Source organism: Nymphalis io, chromosome 2 (assembly GCF_905147045.1).
Source record: "Nymphalis io chromosome 2, ilAglIoxx1.1, whole genome shotgun sequence".
Lineage (NCBI taxonomy): Eukaryota > Metazoa > Arthropoda > Insecta > Lepidoptera > Nymphalidae > Nymphalis > Nymphalis io.
In genome coordinates this window covers 4723364-4745654 of record NC_065889.1, presented here as the reverse complement: position 1 = coordinate 4745654, position 22291 = coordinate 4723364, and the positions used below count along the sequence as shown (strand labels likewise).

At 31.1% G+C, this 22291-nt stretch overlaps 1 protein-coding gene across 2 annotated transcripts in view; it reads left to right on the top strand.

Moving 5' to 3' along the window:
* Nucleotides 1–1064: 1064 nt before the first annotated feature.
* LOC126779623 (kynurenine formamidase) overlaps nucleotides 1065–22291 on the top strand; it is a 32309-nt gene continuing 11082 nt past the window's right edge. The window contains exons 1-3 of one of the 2 annotated variants that reach the window (XM_050503776.1): nucleotides 1065–1248; nucleotides 16237–16372; nucleotides 20461–20562. In XM_050503776.1, the coding sequence (XP_050359733.1) occupies nucleotides 16255–16372; nucleotides 20461–20562 (220 nt within the window). In that variant the 5' untranslated portion in view covers nucleotides 1065–1248; nucleotides 16237–16254. Of the gene's footprint in view, nucleotides 1249–16236; nucleotides 16373–20460; nucleotides 20563–22291 lie in introns of those variants that run through there. The other variant, XM_050503785.1, reaches the window with a different exon arrangement.

Sequence of the window (22291 nt, the reverse complement as noted above, 5' to 3'; positions counted from 1 at the left end):
CTGATACAGCGATAGCTACGCTAGCCCTGTGATGATCGATTATCGGTCGCTACCCAGTGTGATAAACCGCTGGTTTTTTAGTGGGTATTCCGGCGCATGCTCAGCGCCGGGTTAAAAAAAAAAGTTAACACGTGAAGGCGTAACAAACAAATAATATAATAAACGCATTTGACTTGACCTTGTTCTAAATATTAAACGTTAAAGTATGATAGTTATCCCAATATATGTTATTCTGCTCAAATTTGATTTTGGTTCGTTTTTATCTTAGGTTTTTTAATTATTCACAATAAAACAGCCAACTTCGCTTTAACAAAAAAAAAAAAAATTAATATATTTAATACCATGAGTAAATACTACTTTTATAATGCAGTGATGCACAGTAATATACAGTTTATAATGCAGCTATTTATATAAAGAAAACAAAACCTATTGTCAACTTATATTTTAAGTCAGTTACATACATAATTTATATAAAATGCACTATGAAAAACTCGTTAAAAATATTTTCCACGATAACTTGTTTTTTATCTGTGCTCTAAAATATACGAATAAATTGCGTTTATTTCTAAACTACAATCAAAGACTCTATATATGAAGTTGCTTGGGCAGTTACTACTAAGACCAGTATGGAGATTCAAGTTTCAATAAGATGAGGTAAGCTCGCTCTATACTATAAAGGATTGTGTTACAGTTTTATTAATATACGTCATAAATCAATCGCTGGATAAGTCGTACTACAATGAGTCATTTATAAGTGTTTATTTAATGTTGTGGATTTTTTATATTAATAACTTTAACACCTGTGGTTAGAGAAATGTAATTTATGTAAAGAAAAAAAGGTTATGTAATGAAAGATTATTATTATTAGTATTTATAGTATTATATTGTTATTAGTAGTATTGTTAGTAGTATTAGTATATTAAGATATTGTTAGTATTAAAGACCTTTTTATTTCTTATTAAAAATGACTAACAACAAACTAGTTATATTAAACTTATTACATATATTCTTTGTTTATTGCACTTAAAGTGTGTATCGAGCCGATCGGTTACGATGCTTGGCGCGGAGCGGAGGCGTGGTCACACGCACGTACGAGTCTCACTCCGACCGGCGAGAGAGTTGCGCGTGCGCATGTGCGTCGGTTACCTACTCTTTGTTTACAAACAACTTTATTCTTTTTGACCCTCGATTTTTTATCGCGTCCATTCACCAAAATTGTCATTGAATAGTGGATACGGGCATTTGGAGGTAAGCGATATTGCTTAATTCAGTATTTGTACTTAATACTTTTATAACTGGTTAAAATATTTATAATAAAAAAGGTTTAATTTTAGAATTGTATGCACGTGTATCCTTTTTTATGTCATACTGGTCTAACGCATCAAGTTTCAATGTTAATTTGTATTATTTTTTTTAAATTCAGATACATTATTTTGAACTTAAGTGATTTCGAACTGACGGTATTTTACAATGATAAAAATAAAAATAGTGCAAAATTTAACTAAAATAAATGCAGTTGCTTTCGCGAACAAAAGCTATTTAAAGTATTATCAAAAATAATACAAATATAAATAATAGATTTATTTTTAATTTGGTGCTCTGCTTACAGCTTTTAGATAAAATAGTCTAAAAAGAATAGGCTGAATAGTTATATTTTAAAATGGATACCACCCTGTGAATACCAAAATAGCTCTGTCAGAGGACCCTCTTGTGTATTTACATTGTGTATAATGTATGACTATATTTTAAAAATAATAATCTTTAAAAGTCTGGAACTGCTGCGTCTGTAACGGAAATAATATTTATTTATCAAGAATGTGCCAATTACTACACTGCAGATTAACTTGCACTAAATAACTATCGTCCTGGACGTCATAAACAAAAAAAGGCTTGTCAGTCAAAATAATATAGGTACTTTATTTATAAAACAGTCGATAACAGAAATCAATAATTGCGATTACGTTTTATAAAATGTTGCCTTGCCATTTCTTTTCAGCTTTTTTCCTATGAATAATATTTCCAAAATAGTGGTTATTTCAATTGCATTAAAATAATATTTTTATTTTTTAAAGCTTTTTTATTATTGACGTTTATTTAAATAACGTTACGAGAAGCAAGTTGTCTAATCTCTTTTTTTAAACGTTATTAAAATAAACGTTGTTTAAAAAAAGTGATTAGGCAACTTTCTTCTCGTTTTAATTTTTTCGTAAAAAAACTATATATTAGCCCCTTTTAAAACTACAATTTACTTTTCTAATATTTCGACATGTAAGTATAGACAAAGATGTCACATTTAATATTTAAATACAAGTTTCCAATATTACTCAAGCATAAAAGATTTTATATCATACTTAACTTCGAAGTTTATGCCATAAAAAATATCGTCCAGATATATAAAATTGAGAGCTCCATAAAATTCTGGTAGGATTTGGTGTCAAGATAAAACCTTGCTGACGTTGAACCATGTTTCCGGAAAACTCAATCTGTATAAGTTAAGACTACAATAAAAATAATTACATAATATTTAAAAAAGCAACCTACGAGTTAAATTGTTGCATGAAAACTGGGGTTTTAGTAACGCGTGGTTATTATTGTTTTTTTAGTTTTAGTATAATTATAGTTATTTATCGTCATCATTATTGGAAATTTGAGAAAAAAATAAATAAATTTGCATGTTTCGAACACTCTAAAGCTTGTTAATAGCTACCTAACAAAAAAAAATGGCTGAGAAACAGGGGAGAAAAACAGTTCGAATCCAACTTTGACTATTCTGTATTTATTAGAATCGGAACCGAAACGATATTACTGACACATATGTATAACGTTACTTCAAAACCAAACTGAATTGTTAACTTTTGTCCCAATAGTTGATTATTAAAGCATAGGAAAACGGATAAACGGCAACAATTAATTTCAATATTGTAACAATTTCTTAGTAAAATTGCTTAGTTTAACTATTAATTAGTTGAGTGAAATATTTTGTTCTTGCATATTTAAACATAGATAAATAAGAACTCATTGTTTGATCTAGCGTAGATCTCGACAAGAATATAATAGAATATATCAAAATAAAGAGGTTCAATTATGCATATAAACTCGAAATGAACTTTAACATATGAAGATTCAACATAAATATTTAGGGTCAGTAAACACGATCTTCCGGAATTAATAAAGAACAGATGTTATTACAATAATATATCAAATTCTCACTCTGTTGGATCGTTTTAAATCGTTTGTTTTAATTTTCGTCTTATTCTTTTAATTAATAGCTTAATAGCTAATGTTTTTATATTGTAAATTATTTATAAATAGGAGGTAATTTTGAGATTAAGTATATTAAGCACACGTATAAAAGTGAATTACGATCAAAGTGGTCGTGGCGAGTTCTCAGAGACATTTGATTTAATTTTCCAAACAAAACAATTAAGATAAAATAACGCAATCATGGTTTATTGTATATATTTCAAATTTTATACCTACATAGGTACCTAAATAATGATGTAATAATGACAAAATGTGTTTAAATTCCAATTAATTATAATTCGATAAAGAAACAATTATGTAATGAATAATATTTAAAGTTATAAAAAAGCAACTAATAACAAATACAATTAAAGGCCAAAAATAAGATATTTGATTTATGTATGTAAATTATTATATTTATGATTTTTCTTCTTTATGTACTTTTTTTTTTGTCTTTCATTTATTTATTATCAACTTTTTTACTTTATATCTCGGTTCTGGAACTGGTTCCAAATTATTTATAAACTCAAAACAGTAACAAGTTTTAGAGACAAGCAAAAAATGTCTATTTATATTTTAAGGTTTAATCCGGGAAATGAAAGCCAATGCATTTTGAAGTGAAATATACATGGACGTTATGTTACATTTGAGTGAACTTGAAGGTCGAATTTTAGTGCAACATTTATTTATATGATAGCTTAAACGATTTCGATCAGAGCGGCCAGTTTCAATGGAGACTAGCTAACCTCGCAAGATGTGTTCAGCAGAAGTTGTGTTGAACGACGAAACTTAACCAAGTCAAAGCTTTATAAACGCCGGATGAAAAAAATGCTCGATATCGACAATTCTACATTAATTAAATTCTTGTTTTTAGAAGTTTATCTTTTATAACAATAGTACGAGTATATAGTTAAATTATAATCGTTCCTTCAAAATCCTAGTCTCGTGTGGAATTTAATTTCGTGCAGCGTCACTATGAAAACTTACGTTATAAACGAATTCTGTAGACAAGACCCCTAACGACTAAATTGCGTTTCTGCGGTGCTACACACAGGCATTTTAAATGTATAATTTACATTTGCCGCTTGACAGTTTAAAGCTTGTATTAAAAAAATTAAAGACAAAGCACGATTTTGATGAGGGCATTGAGCACACCCGCCTGGCTATTCATCACACTACTGCCAAACAGTAATACTTAACATCGTTTGTTCTGGTTTAAAGGCAGATTGAACCAGTGTAACTAAAACATCTTAGTTCCTAAGGTTGATGGGCATGTCCATGGGCAATGTCGAAATGGCTAATATTTTATATAGTGCCAGTGTCTATGGACGGTGGTGATCGCTTTCCATCAGGTGGTCTATTTGACCATCCGCCGACTTATTCTACATACAGCTCATAAAAAGCGTGAAATGAAGAATTCAGAATGAAAATTTAAAAGTGCTTGCACATTGTATTATAATATTGGTACAATTAAATACTTTACAAGATAACACACTTAAAAAACTGGTAAATAATCAATTTTTTTTCAACGACGACAAATTAAAATCTAAAATAAGGTTAAACCTATTTATATTTTATACAAGTAGATATATTGATAAACATTAAAATTTAAAATATTTTCAATAAAAAAAAACAGTTATTGTAAGATTATTTCTTCTAAGCAACAAGTAACATTGATTACATCGTAATACTAAGAAATCTAATATATGCATATATTAATATCATTAAAGTTAGCTAATGTGTCAATTAATTAATTATGCGCAAGATGACACGTATCTATAGTTTATCAATTCAAATAGATGCACCTACATAATACATAATATAAGGTACCCGGTAATACCAAAATCAAGTACAGCCCACCAACAAGTACTTTTGAATCGTCTTTCTCCCGGAATAAAATTTAAAGCTCCTGGTTCGAATTTACTTCGTTAGATTCTACCGAGAAGAATCGACAAGAAACTGTAGTTACTTTTTTCTATCAATAAATTACCGCATTATGTCAATTGACTTTAAATATATGTTGCCTGAATATATATTTTAAGATATTTTTTTACCATTTTTCTATTTAATCAATAGCAATAGCACCTTTATTCTATATAATATTGTTTGACTGCCTCATTGGTTACATCAAACCACTAGGGCTTGATGTAATGCCGCAGACCCTAAGGTCCTGGGTTCAATTTCTAGGTCGGGCCAGTAAAAAGTCATTGGATTTTTCTGTCAGAAAATTGACAGTAGCAGCCCGGAGTCTGAAAGTTGGAAGCGTCTGAACTTTTTCCGCCCGTGTCGGATTGCCGTCCCATCGGATTATGAGAGTTAGGGAATAGAGAGTGCACCTGTGTTTGCGCACACATTTGTGCTAAAATATCCCCTGCGTAGTGACTTATCTCTTTTGTGATTGGCCGAAATCGGTCTGGAGGACATTGTTTTGTTGAGTAATACTACTTGTGCCTTATTTATTAATGATTATTAACTAAAGATATAAACAACACGTATGTCAATGGTATATTATTGTACTTATTGTTTCATTCAAATACTTAGTAATAGTAATTATTGATACAAATCGGATATTAGTTACATTAAATATTTTGTATATTTTTCCTGGGGGTAATCATGCTCCCTGTTCCGTCAAGTTAACATGCGAGGGGTGCGGGGGTTTAAGATCACTCTGAGATGAGTTCCGTCGAGCCACGAGTGGAGTATGGCATTCTCTCATTAGTATCTATATTCGCTTATCGCAGGGGTTTTGATGGGTATAATTTCCGCAAATCATAACCAAATCAAATCAATAAAAAAAAAACAAATAAAAAGAAGATTATAACTGAAATTGACTAAACTTTTTTACATTATAATTGTACGCATTTTATTATTATTTTTTAAATATTAGTACCTTATTTTTTTATAATTTCTATGGAGCTTTTATGATCAAAAATTGGTGATTTTCTGATTTGGTTCATTTTCAAATAATTGTATCAAATGTATAAGAAACAAATTAGTTGTCAATATGAGGTCAATTACCTTGAGTCTCGATCTATTTAAATTTATTAAAACCTAACCATACAAATGACACCTATTTGTGCTCGACACACCACTTCCCATTTAAAGGCCTTAGCAACAATTTTCATCTTTTGATACATTTTTTTAATCATTTAATATATAATATTGTTAATCGATTGTAACAAATATTCATTCTAGTGTTCAGTTATTACACTGTTATATATTAAGTGAAATTAGAAATGAAATCGATATTATTTAAAGATAATTTTGTTAACAAATTATTAAAAGTTATTAATGTACGTATTGTGTTCCGTTCCGTTCAAAAATGCGTTTATTTCTCTCTGTGGTATCTATATTGACCGATTAATGTGTTCCAAAATTAAAGAAGAATGGACACTTAGATTATTACGTACACGTTGAAAATTATTACTACCAAATGATATGAAAAAAATATTTTCATTTGCTAAAACATTTACCTTAAATAGAAAAAAAAGTAACAGCAGCTAATTGTCTCAATGCTGAGAAGAGCTCCCCTCCATTAAAAGTAAGGCGTGGAGTTTATTCCACTACACTGCTCCAATGCAGGCTGGAAAACTAATGCTGCAGATTTTCTGATACATGCAGGTTTTCTCACGTTGTACCCTTCAAAGCCGAGATGAATTTTAATTGCAAATAAAGCACACACAGTCAACAACCCACTCACCGATTTAGCTTCACGTGTTGTACCACTGGGCCGTCTCGGCTCATAAATAGAAAATTGCTTAATTTAAATACCAAATTGTTTAGACTAGGCATGAGTATGTGGCAAACCATAAACTCTTGTCCTTAGATTTATTTGAGCGCTTAATTGAAATGTCTCAGAACACCTGTTACCTGAGCGCTATTTCCCGAGATATTTAACGTAAATCCTCCACATCAGTTCATTTGTTAAGATGGCTTAATAAACTGTGACGTAGGGGGTTTCTAAAATTAATGTTTCAAATTTAGTACATATATAGTTCGTACAACAATTCGTCTTCACTTTCTTCATTCTTTTAATATGGCCTAATATATTATATAAAGTTCAAAGTAACGTTAATGATAGATTTATTTTTAACTTGTAGTACATATTAAACTGTAATAATAATGCTCATTTATATATATATTCCTAAAAAAATCGTGGTGGTAGGCTTTTATGCAAGCCCGTCTCGGTAGGTACCGCCACCATCAGATATTCCAGTCTTCAGATATTATTTCGCCAAACAGCAATACTTAGTATTGTTGTGTTTCAGTTTGAGAGGTGTGTCAGCCAGTGTGAAAAAGGCAGTACATGACATTTTAGTTCCCAAGGCTGGTGGAGCATTGGCGATGTAAGGAATAGTTATAAGATCTTACAGTGCCAGTTTATGAGCGCTGATGTACCATCAGATGGTGGAAGTAAAAAAAAATATTATAAATCATATGTATGTTTTAACAATAATTTTCTGTAGTGAAATATTCAAAGAGGGTACAATTCTAAATTATACAAAATTATTAAAAACAAGAATCTTTGATCTTTTTCATGAATGCTTTTATTTCACGTAATCTCCATATAATGACCTTCCTACTCCGTACCTTTTCAATTCGTTTACGAGGTCACATTAGCAATTCTAGATGTCAAATATTTGTATGATAACAAGTAATCGATATTACGTATTCAAGACAGTCGTAAAAGGAAAGTTTCAAGTTTGCCCGAATATTAATTAGTCGCTTTTGTGTAAGCGAGCACAGAACACATCATTGTTCAAAAAACTTGTTTGTACTAGTATAAATTAAACGGCACAACTGCTGTTCCTATACCTTTTCGTTAGTTAAAATAATACGCACTTATTAAATCAATTGAACAAAATAATTAATAGTTATATTTTTAAGTCAAATTAATTAACATATACGAAAAAGGCTTGAATGATCACCACGTATAGTACAAATCAAAATTTAAAGTAAATGAAAATTTATCTGCTTGGACTGATGAAGAATGAAATGAAGAATTCTAGTAGTATTATATCGTTAATTCCGAAACTCTGACAGGAAAATATTGCAAACTAACTCTTATTTTATATCCTTAAAATATGAAATGACTATTTGTTAATAAAAACAAAATATATTTTATGTACTACCTACGAAACAACAGTTCGGATGGATAAAAGGTTAAGGATTCACCGCCTGATATTTGTGTACATATAAGCAAAATAACTGTTTTATAATCAGAAATTGATTCGTGAATATACGCCTGACCGTATTTCGCGTTGCCTCCCGTCAAAAGTGAAATTGAAAACCAATCTGACAGCTTGACGACATGACGTTCGAAAAGTTCGGCTTATTCTGCTTATAATAAAACTAGATAATCATTCCGGCTTCGCACGGGTAGATAAAAAGAAAAATCCGTTCTTAGTGAGCGTCTCCGTCGGGAAAGGAGTGACTACCTTTCTAGTCAAACTAGGCGCATAGTTTAGGAGATCTCCTGATGAGTAGTATTTCGCTTATATATATAAGCGAAATACCACTGATCTATATATATATATATATATATATATATACAGATGCAGGGCTTTGGGTCAAGTCTGGAGGAGTTTTTTTTATATTATAGAATAGGAAGGCGGACGAGCATCAGGTGGCCCATATCCTGATGGTAAGTGGTCACCAACGCCCATAGACCAATGTCGCTTACATCACCAATGCGCCACCAACTTTGGGAACTAAGATGTTATATCTCTTGTGCCTGTAATTATACTGGCTCACACACCCTTCAAACCGGAACACAACAATACCAAGTACTGCTGTTTTGCGGTAGAATATCTGATGAGCGGGTGGTACCTACCCAGATGAGCTTGCTTGCTTAAAGTTTTCGGGGCCGTTGGCAGCCTAAGACGAAAGCGTCCGAAACGACAATTATTTCTATGACTACATTGACATGATAAGCGAAATCTCAAATCGGTCAGGACATAGTTTCAACGGAGATGGAATCCTATCCTAAAATTATTCCTTTACTCTTATAAGGCAATGCGACACTCTCTGCCAAAAAATCCGGGGTGCCCTTGAGTTTTTTTTAAGAAAAAAAAATGTTTAATAACCCATCATGGCATTTGTGTCTAGGACATCAGGATCTGCAGTCTCATAAGCTAACCATTACACTAATGAGGCAGATAAATTAGTATTATTTATTCAAAATAAATTTAATTCATATCTCTTAATACAATCTCCAAAAAGTTTCCGGTATTTAAAATGTTTATTTGTTTGTCACTATTAAAAAAGTTGTCATTTCTATCAATTAATTATAATTATATATTGCAAAGAAAAACTAAATTTTATTATTATGTTTTTTATTATATGTTATTTCTCATTAGATTTCATAATAGGTAAGCGATTAAGTAATAACCATGATAAGTTCAATAACATGTCAGAGAAATTGTTTATTTAAGATGTCTTTAAATATGATGACTTGGTTAACTTTAAACAATGAGACAAAAGTCAATGTGCATTAACAGACGTAAAGTCACTTTATTATCACGTTTCACGTATGTAAAATTTTGTTTAAATAAAGCTTGTTATATTTTTGTAATAATATTAAATAATATTTCACTTTATATATTTATGTTGATTAAGGGTTTGTGTACATACTTATAATTAATAACAGAGTCATTACGATTTCTACTTAACGACTGTTATCTAATAAATTATAAGATTGTGTTTATTGTACCATACACTTAAGATAGAAGATTAAATTATATTACACTGTTCCTAACGCTCGAAGGAGAATTAGTTCCTATTGTTTCCAAACGTATCCTATATTTAATGTACAAGAAGAGTCCATCCTGTAAAACTTATCAGGATCCATATATTATTTACTTTTATTACAATTCATATTACACTTATTTTATTACAATGGCAACAATAAACAATTGATTGTATAATAACGTTTTTAATAAGTGAAGTTAATAAAACCGAATGTAATATTAAATTCCATTTGAAATATAGTATATAAGTACAAAAGTATTTAGCTCTATTTATATCAATGAAAAACAACAATATTACTCATGCTTATTAATATCTTACGTACAAAATAACAAGCAAGAACTTGTATTCAATACGCCGACTTTCTATAGAACCGGTCTCAAATTGTTCGATCGCCATTATTGGTTAAGAATAAAATTTTACATAAAAAGGTGGTCAACTCTCTTGACAGTAGCAGACTATTTAACAAAATTCATAGATTATAATTATTATACCCCTTTCCTGGAAACAAAGCTACATGTGTTGACACGTCATTAGCCCCGTCTCATATCAGGGTAACAATGTTAAAGCCCGGAGCCGCAGCGGAAATGCTAAAACGAACAATAGGAGCAATTTCAATACACCGCTAATTATTTCTTGGTGCCGTGGTGTGCTAAACTTATAACAAGCGTCCTACAGCGACAGGAGGGCAAGTTAACTTTTGATCAGAGAATCTCTATTGTGATTCTACGTTGCACATCAGGTATTCTTAATTTCAATTTGTTTAAGCTTATTTAGATATTTTAAAAAAAGAAGATCGATGCTCTGTAGATGTGGTGTCGGAGACGAATGCTAAGACTTTCGTGGATCGAATTTCGCACCAATATCTCCATTCTTCAAAAACTCGGCATCAAACAGGGTCTTTCGGCGCTGGTTCGAAAGCGCATATTAACATTTTTTGGACACGTCTCCCGACAAGGAAATGACATAGAGCGCCTTATCATTCAGAACAAGGTGGATGTCACCAGACCACGTGGAAGGACGCCCATGCGATGGACTGACCAAATAAAAACAAATATTGGCGGTCCTTTGCATGAATGCACCAGGCTCACTACTATGTCCCTAACATATGGCGAAGGCTCGTAAGGTGAATAACATCTACGCTGAACAATTTGTACTACTTCATGGCGACCACGACAAATAGAATTATTAATTTCTCTAGTGGAAAGGACTAATTCGTAAGCAATTTTTTGTACTATTTTCATGTGATTCAATAAAATAAATAATTGAATGTATTAAAAAATATATATTTGTTAGCTTACTTGGATGTGTCTAATTTTACTGAAATTCAGCCACATGTGTATTCCACCTACCCGCATTGGAGCAGCGTGGTGGAATAAGCTCAAACCTTCTCCTCAAAAAGAGGAGAGGAGGCCTTTAGCCCAGCAGTGGAACATTCACAGGCTGTTACGGTTAACTTACTGTTTATATGAATCGACGGAATAAATTCTTATTTTTACTTAATTAATCTATTTTTTCTATGGTTTATTTAATTTTTCTTCGGTAATGTAAAACTACAACACTGCCACCCAACACAGTATTTGTATCTCAAATTAACACATAAGTTTAAATATTGAATATAAGAATTCAAACGTTTATGCCCATTTCTATAAAATTATATATTTTTTTATAGAATAGGTAGGCGGGCCAGCATATGGGCCACCTGATGGTAGGTCGTCACCAACGTCTATAGATATTGCCATTGTAAGAAATGTTAAACATCGCTTACATCGCCAATGCGCCATAAACCTTGACGTTATGTCCCGTGAGCCTGTAATTACACTGGCTCACTCACCCTTCAAACCGGAACACAACAATACCAAGTACTGTGTTTTGCGGTAGAATATCTGATGAGTGGGTAGCATAGGTAGGTACCTAGACGAGCTTGCACAAAGCCCTTCCATCAAAACAAAGCCCTACCACCACAAATTTATGACTTCATTTACAGGCAAAAGAGACAAAATATCTTAGTTCTCAAGTTGCGCATTGGTGATGTAAGAAATGGTTAATATTATTACATCGCCAAAATCTACGGGCGTCCGCCTACATATATCATAAAATAAAATAACAAATAAATATAATCAACTCATGTTTTCAATTACAAGCGTATTTTCGGTACGGTTTGTAAAGAATCTGCTGATTCGTACATACATTTAGCAGGAGGCCTATAAAATTACATTAGCAGTAATGCGATACTCATTATGTAGGTCGATACCCTTCAAAAGTAACATGAAATCTCTATATTTATAAAACTTGTGAAGTGCGTCTCATACTCGGTTGCATGCACTGAAGATTTTGTCTAGTATTGATAATAGACAGTAACTCTAATCGTATAACGTTTTTCAGTGGAGTTGTTATTGAAGAGTATACATACCGTTTTAAAGCAATCTTTACTTGGTGTTAGGGCTTCGTGAAAGCCCGTCTGGGTAGATACAATCCACTCATCATGCACTCGGCATGCTCTACTGTCAAACTTTGAGAAAACCAGTGTCACTTCACGTACATTAGGCCCAGATGAGGTATCTGGGCCTGATCCTGGACGGAAGATGGAGTTTCGGGCAGCACTTTGTCCAACTGGGCCCAAAGCTCATCAATGCTCGTTGCCACCTTAGGCCGTCTCCTTCCCAACGTGGGAGGGCCGGAATCACCATGCCGGCTCCTGTACGCTGTTGTAGTGCACTCCATGGTACTGTATGTTGCACCCACATGGGTAGACACTCTCACATCAGACCAGCAAGCCGATTGATGATTCGCAGATGGAAGGAGAACCTGAAGTCTCAATTGCATTCATAATAGAAGTTCGAATATTGATTATAGCATTATTATAGAAGAAGGGATGATAAATATTATTTATTATTAGAAAGACAAACAGTTACAAAGTACACATCAAGTTATCAAAATAAAAATAAATCACAAGCCGACTTAATTGTCATCACAAATAAGTAAATCAAAGTTTCTTATCATAACAGATTATTAAGACGGTGACAACTTATATATTATTAATAACAAATAATAATAAAATAAAATATTAATTAAAATTCCATGCAATAGGTATGACTGAATAAATAATTCTATAAACAATTAAATAATAAGTAATGATAAATAAATAATTATTTATCGTTTCAATCAACATTTTCTTATTTTTGTTATTTTAATAATAGATATATTGCTATCAAGTGATGAAATGCACATGTCCGATTATAAAAAAATATATTTTTAGCATTGAAGCACCTGTGTCTATGTTTGTAATATATGTACGCAAAATTTGCAAAGAACAAAACATTTCAGTTTCTTTTTCTCCTCTGTTTTTCAACCAATTATTTATCCAAGTGTTAGTCTTGTGTCCTTTCAAGTTTATAAAAATTTCAAGATCAACAGTTGAGTAGTTCAGATGTGGAAGTATAACAATCAAATGAACTCACTTTTGCATTAAAAATATTACCTAGAATTACCATTGACTTTTCGAACCATGCCAAAAATTGAGTTTACACATCAAAAAAGTTTAAACTAAAATACGAACTAAGATCGAATTTTAGCTCATTCAATGAGTTACGTTTGTTTTTATAAAAATATCTGAAATGAATTTAGAAATTTTTTAATTGATATTACTAATTTGTATAATGACTTTCTTTGTTATTAATATGTCGTGGCGTATATTACTTGTATGCATTCTTATATAAAAATATTCTAACTGACTACTATCAGCGCATAGCTTGAACTATGAGACATGGGTACAATATTTGAAATACGGTAGGAACTTTCGTTTTGTAATATAGAAGCACACTAAGAAAGAAAAGTATTCCTTTTCCAATACAAAGAAATCTTATCATATACTTTACTTTACTTTATACTTTATTGTCCCACAAAGAGAAAAATACAAAACATGTATACTGCCTAGATAAATGTACAATTATGGCGACCTTATCGCTACATAGCGATCTCCTCCAGGCAACCAACGGTGTAAGTAATTACAGATAGGATATGAGGTCGGTGGTGGTATGAATAAAATAATATAAATATTTAATTAAAACAAAACCAATAAACAAATGTAAATATAAAATACACATATAAAATTTCAATAAATAAATTATATTATCAGTACATACAAAATTACAAGTATATGATATAAATACATACTATATACAGCAACAACGAATAAAACGATATATATATATACGATAAGTCCTGAAACAATACGTTTTAAGGTTGGACCAATGTTATGCTAAAAATATAGATATAAATTTATTATATTTTTATAATAATCTGTCGCGGCTTTAGTGCACGTTTGTTCATTAATTGGAGACATGTCACCGCAGTTATTAAGACTATATTTTTTGCCAAATACATTCGCCTCTTTAGAGTTCCAAATAATCTGTCTCCCAAACCAAGTTCGTTCGTATCTTTTTTTAGATAATTTTCCCTCCAATTAAGCGTACAGCTTTTGTTAAGCGAGGGGACGACAATATGCCACGGTAGCTTGCGAACGATTCTATGGCGCTCCTCGTTTAGACGGAAACGGGTACCTCTGGTATGTTAGCGGGTATTCCGATGTTCGAGGCGCAAAAAAAAGGTAACGACATCGACAAGGGTTCAGCATCGAATTTTACATCATTAGGCGGCCCCTAAACCATTACGCTATTGTCGCTAAATGTATTTAAGTTAATGCATAATGTTATTTACTAAGTATTTATAATTGCTACAAATATTTCACTTTTGACGGAAGCAATATATTGAATCATATTATTTACGAGTAGCTGTAACAATACAAATTAAATATCAGTATTTATTCTTAACGCAATAATGATTTCCGCATTTAACGATATTTTTATCAGAAGCATAATATGTCATTTATATCATCACCAGACTGGCTACCCATGAACCAAGTACAAGTGTATAATTAAACTTTTATCAATACTTTTTTGCAATGTTTATAAAAGAAAATATGTAGTAAATGTCATTTCTTTATATTTCACCTTTTCAAATAACTCAATTTTTATTTGAGCCATTAAATTAACATCTAAGCTCCCTATTATCCCAAATATTGTGTTACTATTTCAGCTTTAGTATCACTATATACATCGGTACAAAAATTATCCACCGTAACAAAAAATACATAAATGTATGTATACATTTATCATATTCTAAAGAGATACATTTTTTTCATCATAGGTCAATGAACCCTTGATTTGTGACAAAGCAATGGTTTTAAACGTCAACGAACTGGTGGACATTGTCTACGCCTATCTGAGAAGACAATTGATGCTGTCTGATTATTTATCTGATTATAATTGATTAAATCTGATTTTTCTTACGAACAAATTGCTCTAATTAGGTGAAACTGGATTCTTACGTGTTCCATCAAAATATGTGGTATTTAGTTGGGATTTTTTTAAGTATTATTTCATCGTTCAGTCTACCACCACACAGCAATACTTTGTATTGTGGAAGAGTGAGCCAGTGTAATCACTGGTTCGAGACATTACAATGGTGTTGTAAGGAATTTATTTAAAGCTTCTACCTACAAGAATTAAAAAAATAAAACGAAAAGAGAACCGGCTTGAATATCATACATTGGTGGCGACTGTATATGACTCGTTATTTTTTTATTTACTTATAGAATAATGAGTACCGTAACGCTAATGGGTGGAGAACAATGTTTGGTTAAATAGAAGATAATAAATGTATAATAAGTACGTTAATTCATTATTAATATGTTTTGAAAACTCGTGTTCATTTTGGATCGTGACATTGTACTAAAAAGACGGTTTCAATGCAACATTTTAAAGTGCTTATTACAATATTTATGTGTATAATATATGACGTTCGTTTATAGTGTTAGTTGGTAGTTAATATAATATTTTGTTTGTTAATATTTCGAAGCAAATAGCTATACTTATATAACGCTGAATAGATAGCACGAAATTGTAGCGGTTTTTTTTATGTTATCTCAAAAGATATTTATGTTTACCTCCGTCATTTAACGTTATCTGTTCTTCGTTTCACTAAACATAATTTCGTGAATGTGCCGTTGAAATGACAAATAAAGAAAACAAATACTTCAAACATTTAATAAATAACATTTCAAATGTATTTTCGAAAAGTAAAACATCATACACATCGGTTATCCCAGAAGAGGTTAGATATTGATCATATTTAAAATAAGAAAAAGTTTTGGAAAAATATACACTCAAATAATTTAATTCTCAGATCAGTGAACCGAAAAAAATGGCGCTCATAACAGAAAATATGGATCTGGAAAGAGAATACTCTCCCAGCATGTGGTCGACGAGGTTTCCTTCAGCCCAGGACGTTCTTCAGCATCACATTAACTTCGTTACCTCAGGTATGTTTTATTGTTAATTTTGTACTGAACCTTTTTTTGCAAAAAATCTAAGATAAAAAAAAAACAAATTATAATCGCTTAAAAAGATAAATAATAAGAGTAATATTTTTTAAAGTGCAAACTGGCAAGTATGACTTGATTAAAACAATATATACTCGTAGATCTACCAGCTGTATGGTCATAAGCTAAATTACTTTTAATTTATATTATTTATTCCACACATTATTATAAAAAAAGCGTGATTAAGGTCTAGTCCGTACTTCCGAATCACTTTTAAACTTGAAAATTTGTTACAAATGTCACAGTGTGTGCCTATCTTAAACGATTCTGATAGTCGTAAAGGTTCAAATGAGTTTTTAAGCATTTGATTTCAGAGATAAATACCTAAATATTTTTGTCTTACAATACATTCATTTAAAAATAATTTCATAATTAATTTAAATCAAAACAAACGATTCGTTAAATTAATTACTTTATTTTCTTTATTACAACAATATATATATATATATATATATATACATATATATATAATACCATATATATATTGTTATATATATATATATAACAATATATATATATATATATATATATATATATATATATATATATTTAGAACAATATGTCATAATATAATTATACCATCTACCAACAATTAATTCAATAACTGTCATTTTTCTTAGTATAAGTCTGACCTACCATTTCATTAAAATATATATAAATTTTTTTTTATCCGCTTTTAGATACATTAATTACTTGTCAACTTAAATTAAATAAAGTAAATGATATGATGAATTGAATAATATTTCAGATAAAACCTTAGTACTTACCTACTCAATTCTAACATCGACTGTCTTTAAGACTCGAAAAAATAATTCAACAAACAATGAGAGAATGAAAGGAAGGAACGTTTTGATATCATATAGTATATGCGAAAAGAACTCTTATGTGTTTTTTTTTAAAACAATCACAATAATGTCATATAAATAGCGGGATTTACGGAAATGACTTAAGACAAGCTGTTTTGGTTCCCCAAGGCCGTTTACTAGCCTCCTTTAAATTCCGCTACTTTGAAAATAGTAATTGAAAAAATTAGGCAATCTATTTCACCTATAGTGTCACCAGGAAGTAGCTGGTGGCTAGTGGTGGCTTTGTGCAAGCTCGTCGGGGTAGGTACTTGGCATTAAAAGGTGAGTGAGCCAGTATAATTACAGGCACAAGGGATATAACATCTTAGTTCCCAAGGTTGGTGGCACAATGGCAATATAACCGATGTTTAACATTTCTATAACTTATCCGGTGGCTCATATGCTCGTTCGCCGTCCGTATTTTATATAAAAAAGCTTTATCTTTCGTTTCGAATCAACTTCTGAGCTAACGCTCAGTGTTCACTTTTGTCGAGCAATTATCGCGCTGATTAGCGGCTCCTTATATTAGGCCACCTAAGGCCTGACCCTTGTTGGCCTTAAAGCAAGTCCGCTACTGCACACAGACGGAGTCATGGGGAAGAGCTAGTTGTTAATAAATTTGTCAAATTGAATTGTCATCGAATGTAAAACTAAGTTAATAAAACGAAAGTTCCATTTTCTGTCAAAATTGCTATTTGAATCTTATTAATGACACATACGTATTTCAAATTATATCTTCTCTACAAAACATAAAAAAAAACATTTACTCTTAACATTAGTAGAGGAAAAATAACATATTAATTATACCTTACATCAGGCATAAGATTAGTCGAAACAGATTTCTTTAAATGATTTTATTATACGTAAATTTCTATTCAATGGTACACTCGTCGATATAAAATCGATAACCGTCATTGTATAATTCCCAATCCTCTTTACCTTCGGGGATTGAAAAGGTACATCGATTTGTATAATTAATATTAAATCCATCGCAATTATTTGTGTTGTTTTTATACGCTACCACGTGTAAAGTGACTCATAGATAAAGAATTTATGTGTCAGGTATTAGATTTTCGATTTTGTTAGATTATATCGCAATGCGCGTGCAATGTTAAATGCATGCATGCTTATTACATCGAGGTATCTTTTAAAATAAATTTCATAATATATAATCTGTAAATTGTGTTATTTATTTTCATTTAATACATTAGTAATTTAAGAATTTCATATATCCTAAATAACCTCGTACTTACCGAGGCAATATGATACAGTGGTTAGAACCAGTAAAACTTTAAAAGACATCGTGAGGTATCATCAAGTGTATTTAAACCGTTTTGGAACAGCGTGGTGTAATAAATTCCTATTCTCCGCAAATTAAGAGAACGCCTTAGCCTGACAGAGGCTATAACTTTTCTTTTTAATTCACTACTTACCAACCATCGGACATAAATATAATATAATAACAAAATAAATATAAAAGCATATAATATCTGATAAATTTACATCGTATATGTTTTATGAAAGCGAAGTTTTTATTAGGTTAATAAATATGTTTTGCTCTCACTTATAAATATTAATTATTGCAAATTACTTGAAGGATATGCAAATAAAACCCCGAGCAGATTTTCTGTTTGCATTTAGACAAAGTACAGTGGTTTTTATAAATTACTAATAGCATTTATTGGGAGTCTACTTTAACTGGCAGGTCTCGAGGGGAGGTTCGAATCCCTAATTGGGCAGTAATAAAAACTTTATTTGGTTTTTTATTAAGAGATTCTATCAGTCAATCTTAGAACTGCTTAGAAACATATTCATCCTGCATATAGTCTCGCGCCAGATCTGTCTCCGATCGTTTAAGATTTATGTTCCATCTAACCGTCATGTGACTGGAGTAATATTAAGATGTATGCACATTCATTTGTGCTCTAAAAATTCTCCTCCTCAGACCCTCAAAAACCTTGTGACAGCGTGGCCTGATACGGTCAGCAGTGCGTTTCTGTAAAAACTCACTTCATTACTCACCCGTGAAATGTTCACAACTGACTTATTTTGATATACTATTAATGCATGTAATCTTGAAATATTATGATTTCATTTCACGGCCAATTTCTGTGGTGAGTTTCGTGTTTGTTCTTACAGAATAGACCTACAGAAAAGGAGACGTTGAATAAACCCTAGAGCGTTTATTTATTTTTTATCATCATCTACAATTCATGAAATAATTAAATACTTATTGCGTGGCTTATTAATGATTGTCTTATTTATAAGTTGTTTAGAGAGTGATTAGTTAAACAATGATGTATCTTCTTCTTTCACATAAATAATGACAGATAGAGATAAATCTGTGTTTAACTATACAGCCGCTAAGCAAGGCCGTTTGTTTTTAACACTCGTAATGTGTATATATATACATTACGGCATATATATATATATGCCGTAATATAATATACATTACGAGTGTTTAATTGAATATATATATATATATATATATATATATATATATATATATATATATATATATATATATATATATATATATATATATACGGATTATCATTTTAAATGTTTAAATTATTTTCAGTCGATTGACATGTAAATTTGGTACGACAGCATTATAGCAAAATCTAGTCCATAGTAAAGTATTTCAAGGCTCGTATTTTAAGTAACTCACAACAGGCGATGTTAGAAAGACAATGACAGGAAAATAAAATGCAAATTATTAATGTCACAGTTAAAGAAATGTTGATCAGAAAAATTATGTAAAAAAAAAATACGATCCCTTAGTTCTATAGTTATAGGTTATACAAAAAAATATGTATGTTTCTAGCTAATAATTTGAGAGTGCTTGGTGGTAGCCTGTCTGGGCAGGTATTAACGATTTATCCATATTCTACGGCCAAACAGCAATACTTAGTATTGTGTTCCGGTTTGAAGAGTGAGTAAGCAACTACAGGCATAAGGGAGACAACATCTTAGCTCCCAAGGTTTATGGCACATTAGCTATGAAATGAATAGTTAATATTTCTTACAGCGCCAATGTCTGGGCGTTGGTGTGACTTACTATCAAGTAGCCATTGCACATCTGCCAACCTATTTTATATAAAAATAATATTTTTCTTTTAAAACAGACCCTCTTTTAAACAAAAAGTATTTTGTGACATGTATGTGTTTCTGATTTTACAGCAAGCGAAGTAGTTATGAACAACATACCTCACAAATCGGAAATCGAATATGGTTCAACTCCTGGACAGAAACTGGACATATTGGGAACTGATCTTCCAGATGGTGAGTTTTATTGTTTAAGTTTTCAATTAGTTTTTACTTTAATCGGAACCATTAATTAAAAAGTAAAAGTATAAGTATGTCACCACTTCAAGGTATCCAATCAATAGGTTCTAGATAGACGTTATTTCCAAAATGTTTTTAACCTCGGTATTAAAAAAATATATTTTACGATAATATAAAGCAATTCTTATTTTGAAAATACGTTCTTATTTTTGCCCATATACTTTCCTCTTTTTTTAATTTATTTTAAATACATTTAATTCTTTAATAATTTGTAAAACAATCAGTGTATTTACAGGTACTAGAGATATAATATATTATATCCAGTAGTTAAATATTAATAATATAAATAATAAAAATAAAATCAGTCAACACACATAATACCAAATGTTTTTTTGATTTTTAATAAACAAAATATTAACACCTTTTAATTGTTATCCGCAATACCATAAAAAAGACGTAATTGCTGAATTTAAAATAATATATTCATAAAATATTATACCTGGCATGTTTGATTAACACAAATGAACCAAGGCAAATATTCAACAATTTTATACGCTTCATTTTGCCGTCAATATTTTTAAACTATTCCGACACGTTAATAAAGCCTGTGAAACCAATTAAATCTTTCGCATGTCTGATTTTGCTGGTATGTTGTATATTTTTTTATTCAAAATACATACGCAGACTGGTAAATGGGCCACCTGATGGTAAGTGGTCACCACATTCCAAAGGTATTGGAAATGTAAGAAATATTAACCATCACTTACATCGCCCATGCGCAAACCTTCAGAAATAAGATGTTTCGTTCCTTGTGCCAGTAGTTTCACTGACTCCCACCCTTCAAACCCGAACATAAAAATACTACACACTGCTGCTTAGCCCTAAAATCTGTGATGATTGGGTGCTGCCCATCCAGACAGGCTTGCACAAAGGCCTACCACCAAGTTTGTATTTAATTAACTGTAAATTACAAAGATTAAGTAATTACAGTATGTACCATTTATCATCATGTTTTAATGTCTTGTCCTTTGTAATTATAAGTTTGTTTTTAATACATATTAATTTGTAGGTAATTTCTCATGTATAAGAGCTGCTTTAGCCACGAAATGTGCATTTTGTTTCGGTTTAAAAAGAACACTGTACACTTTAAGTCAAGGTCGAAATTATTACGTTAGTTTATTTAATCGACAAACCAAGGTTAATGTTTTCAAAAATATTGAATTTTCGAATAAATACATTTTTCTTTAATTGAGGTTACATTCAGTGTTGTAACTGGTTTGCTATCTTTTTTTTAAATTGGGTAAATGATATTGACTTATTGAGTTGTTAGCATAGGATTATTATAATTACTTTTATTTCTTGTTAATGCAATAAAAAGTAGCAGCAATTAAATGAGCTACTACGTTATTAAACTTCACCAGCTTAGTCTATCGCATTGTTCCATTGCGGCATGGTAAATACAATTGTGACAGAATTCCTCCTAAGCCGAAGTTCGGCCTCAAGGATCATTTTTTTGTTTTTTTCTTTCTTTTATAGTATAGGTAGGCGGAAGAGCATATGAGTCACCTGATGGTAAGTGGTCACCAACGTCCATAGACATTGGCATTGTAAGAATTTTTAACCTTTGTTTACATCGCCTTTGCGCCACCAACCTTGAGAACTAAGATGTTATGTCCCTTATGTCTGTAATTACACTGGCTCACTCACCCTTCAAACCAGAACCCAA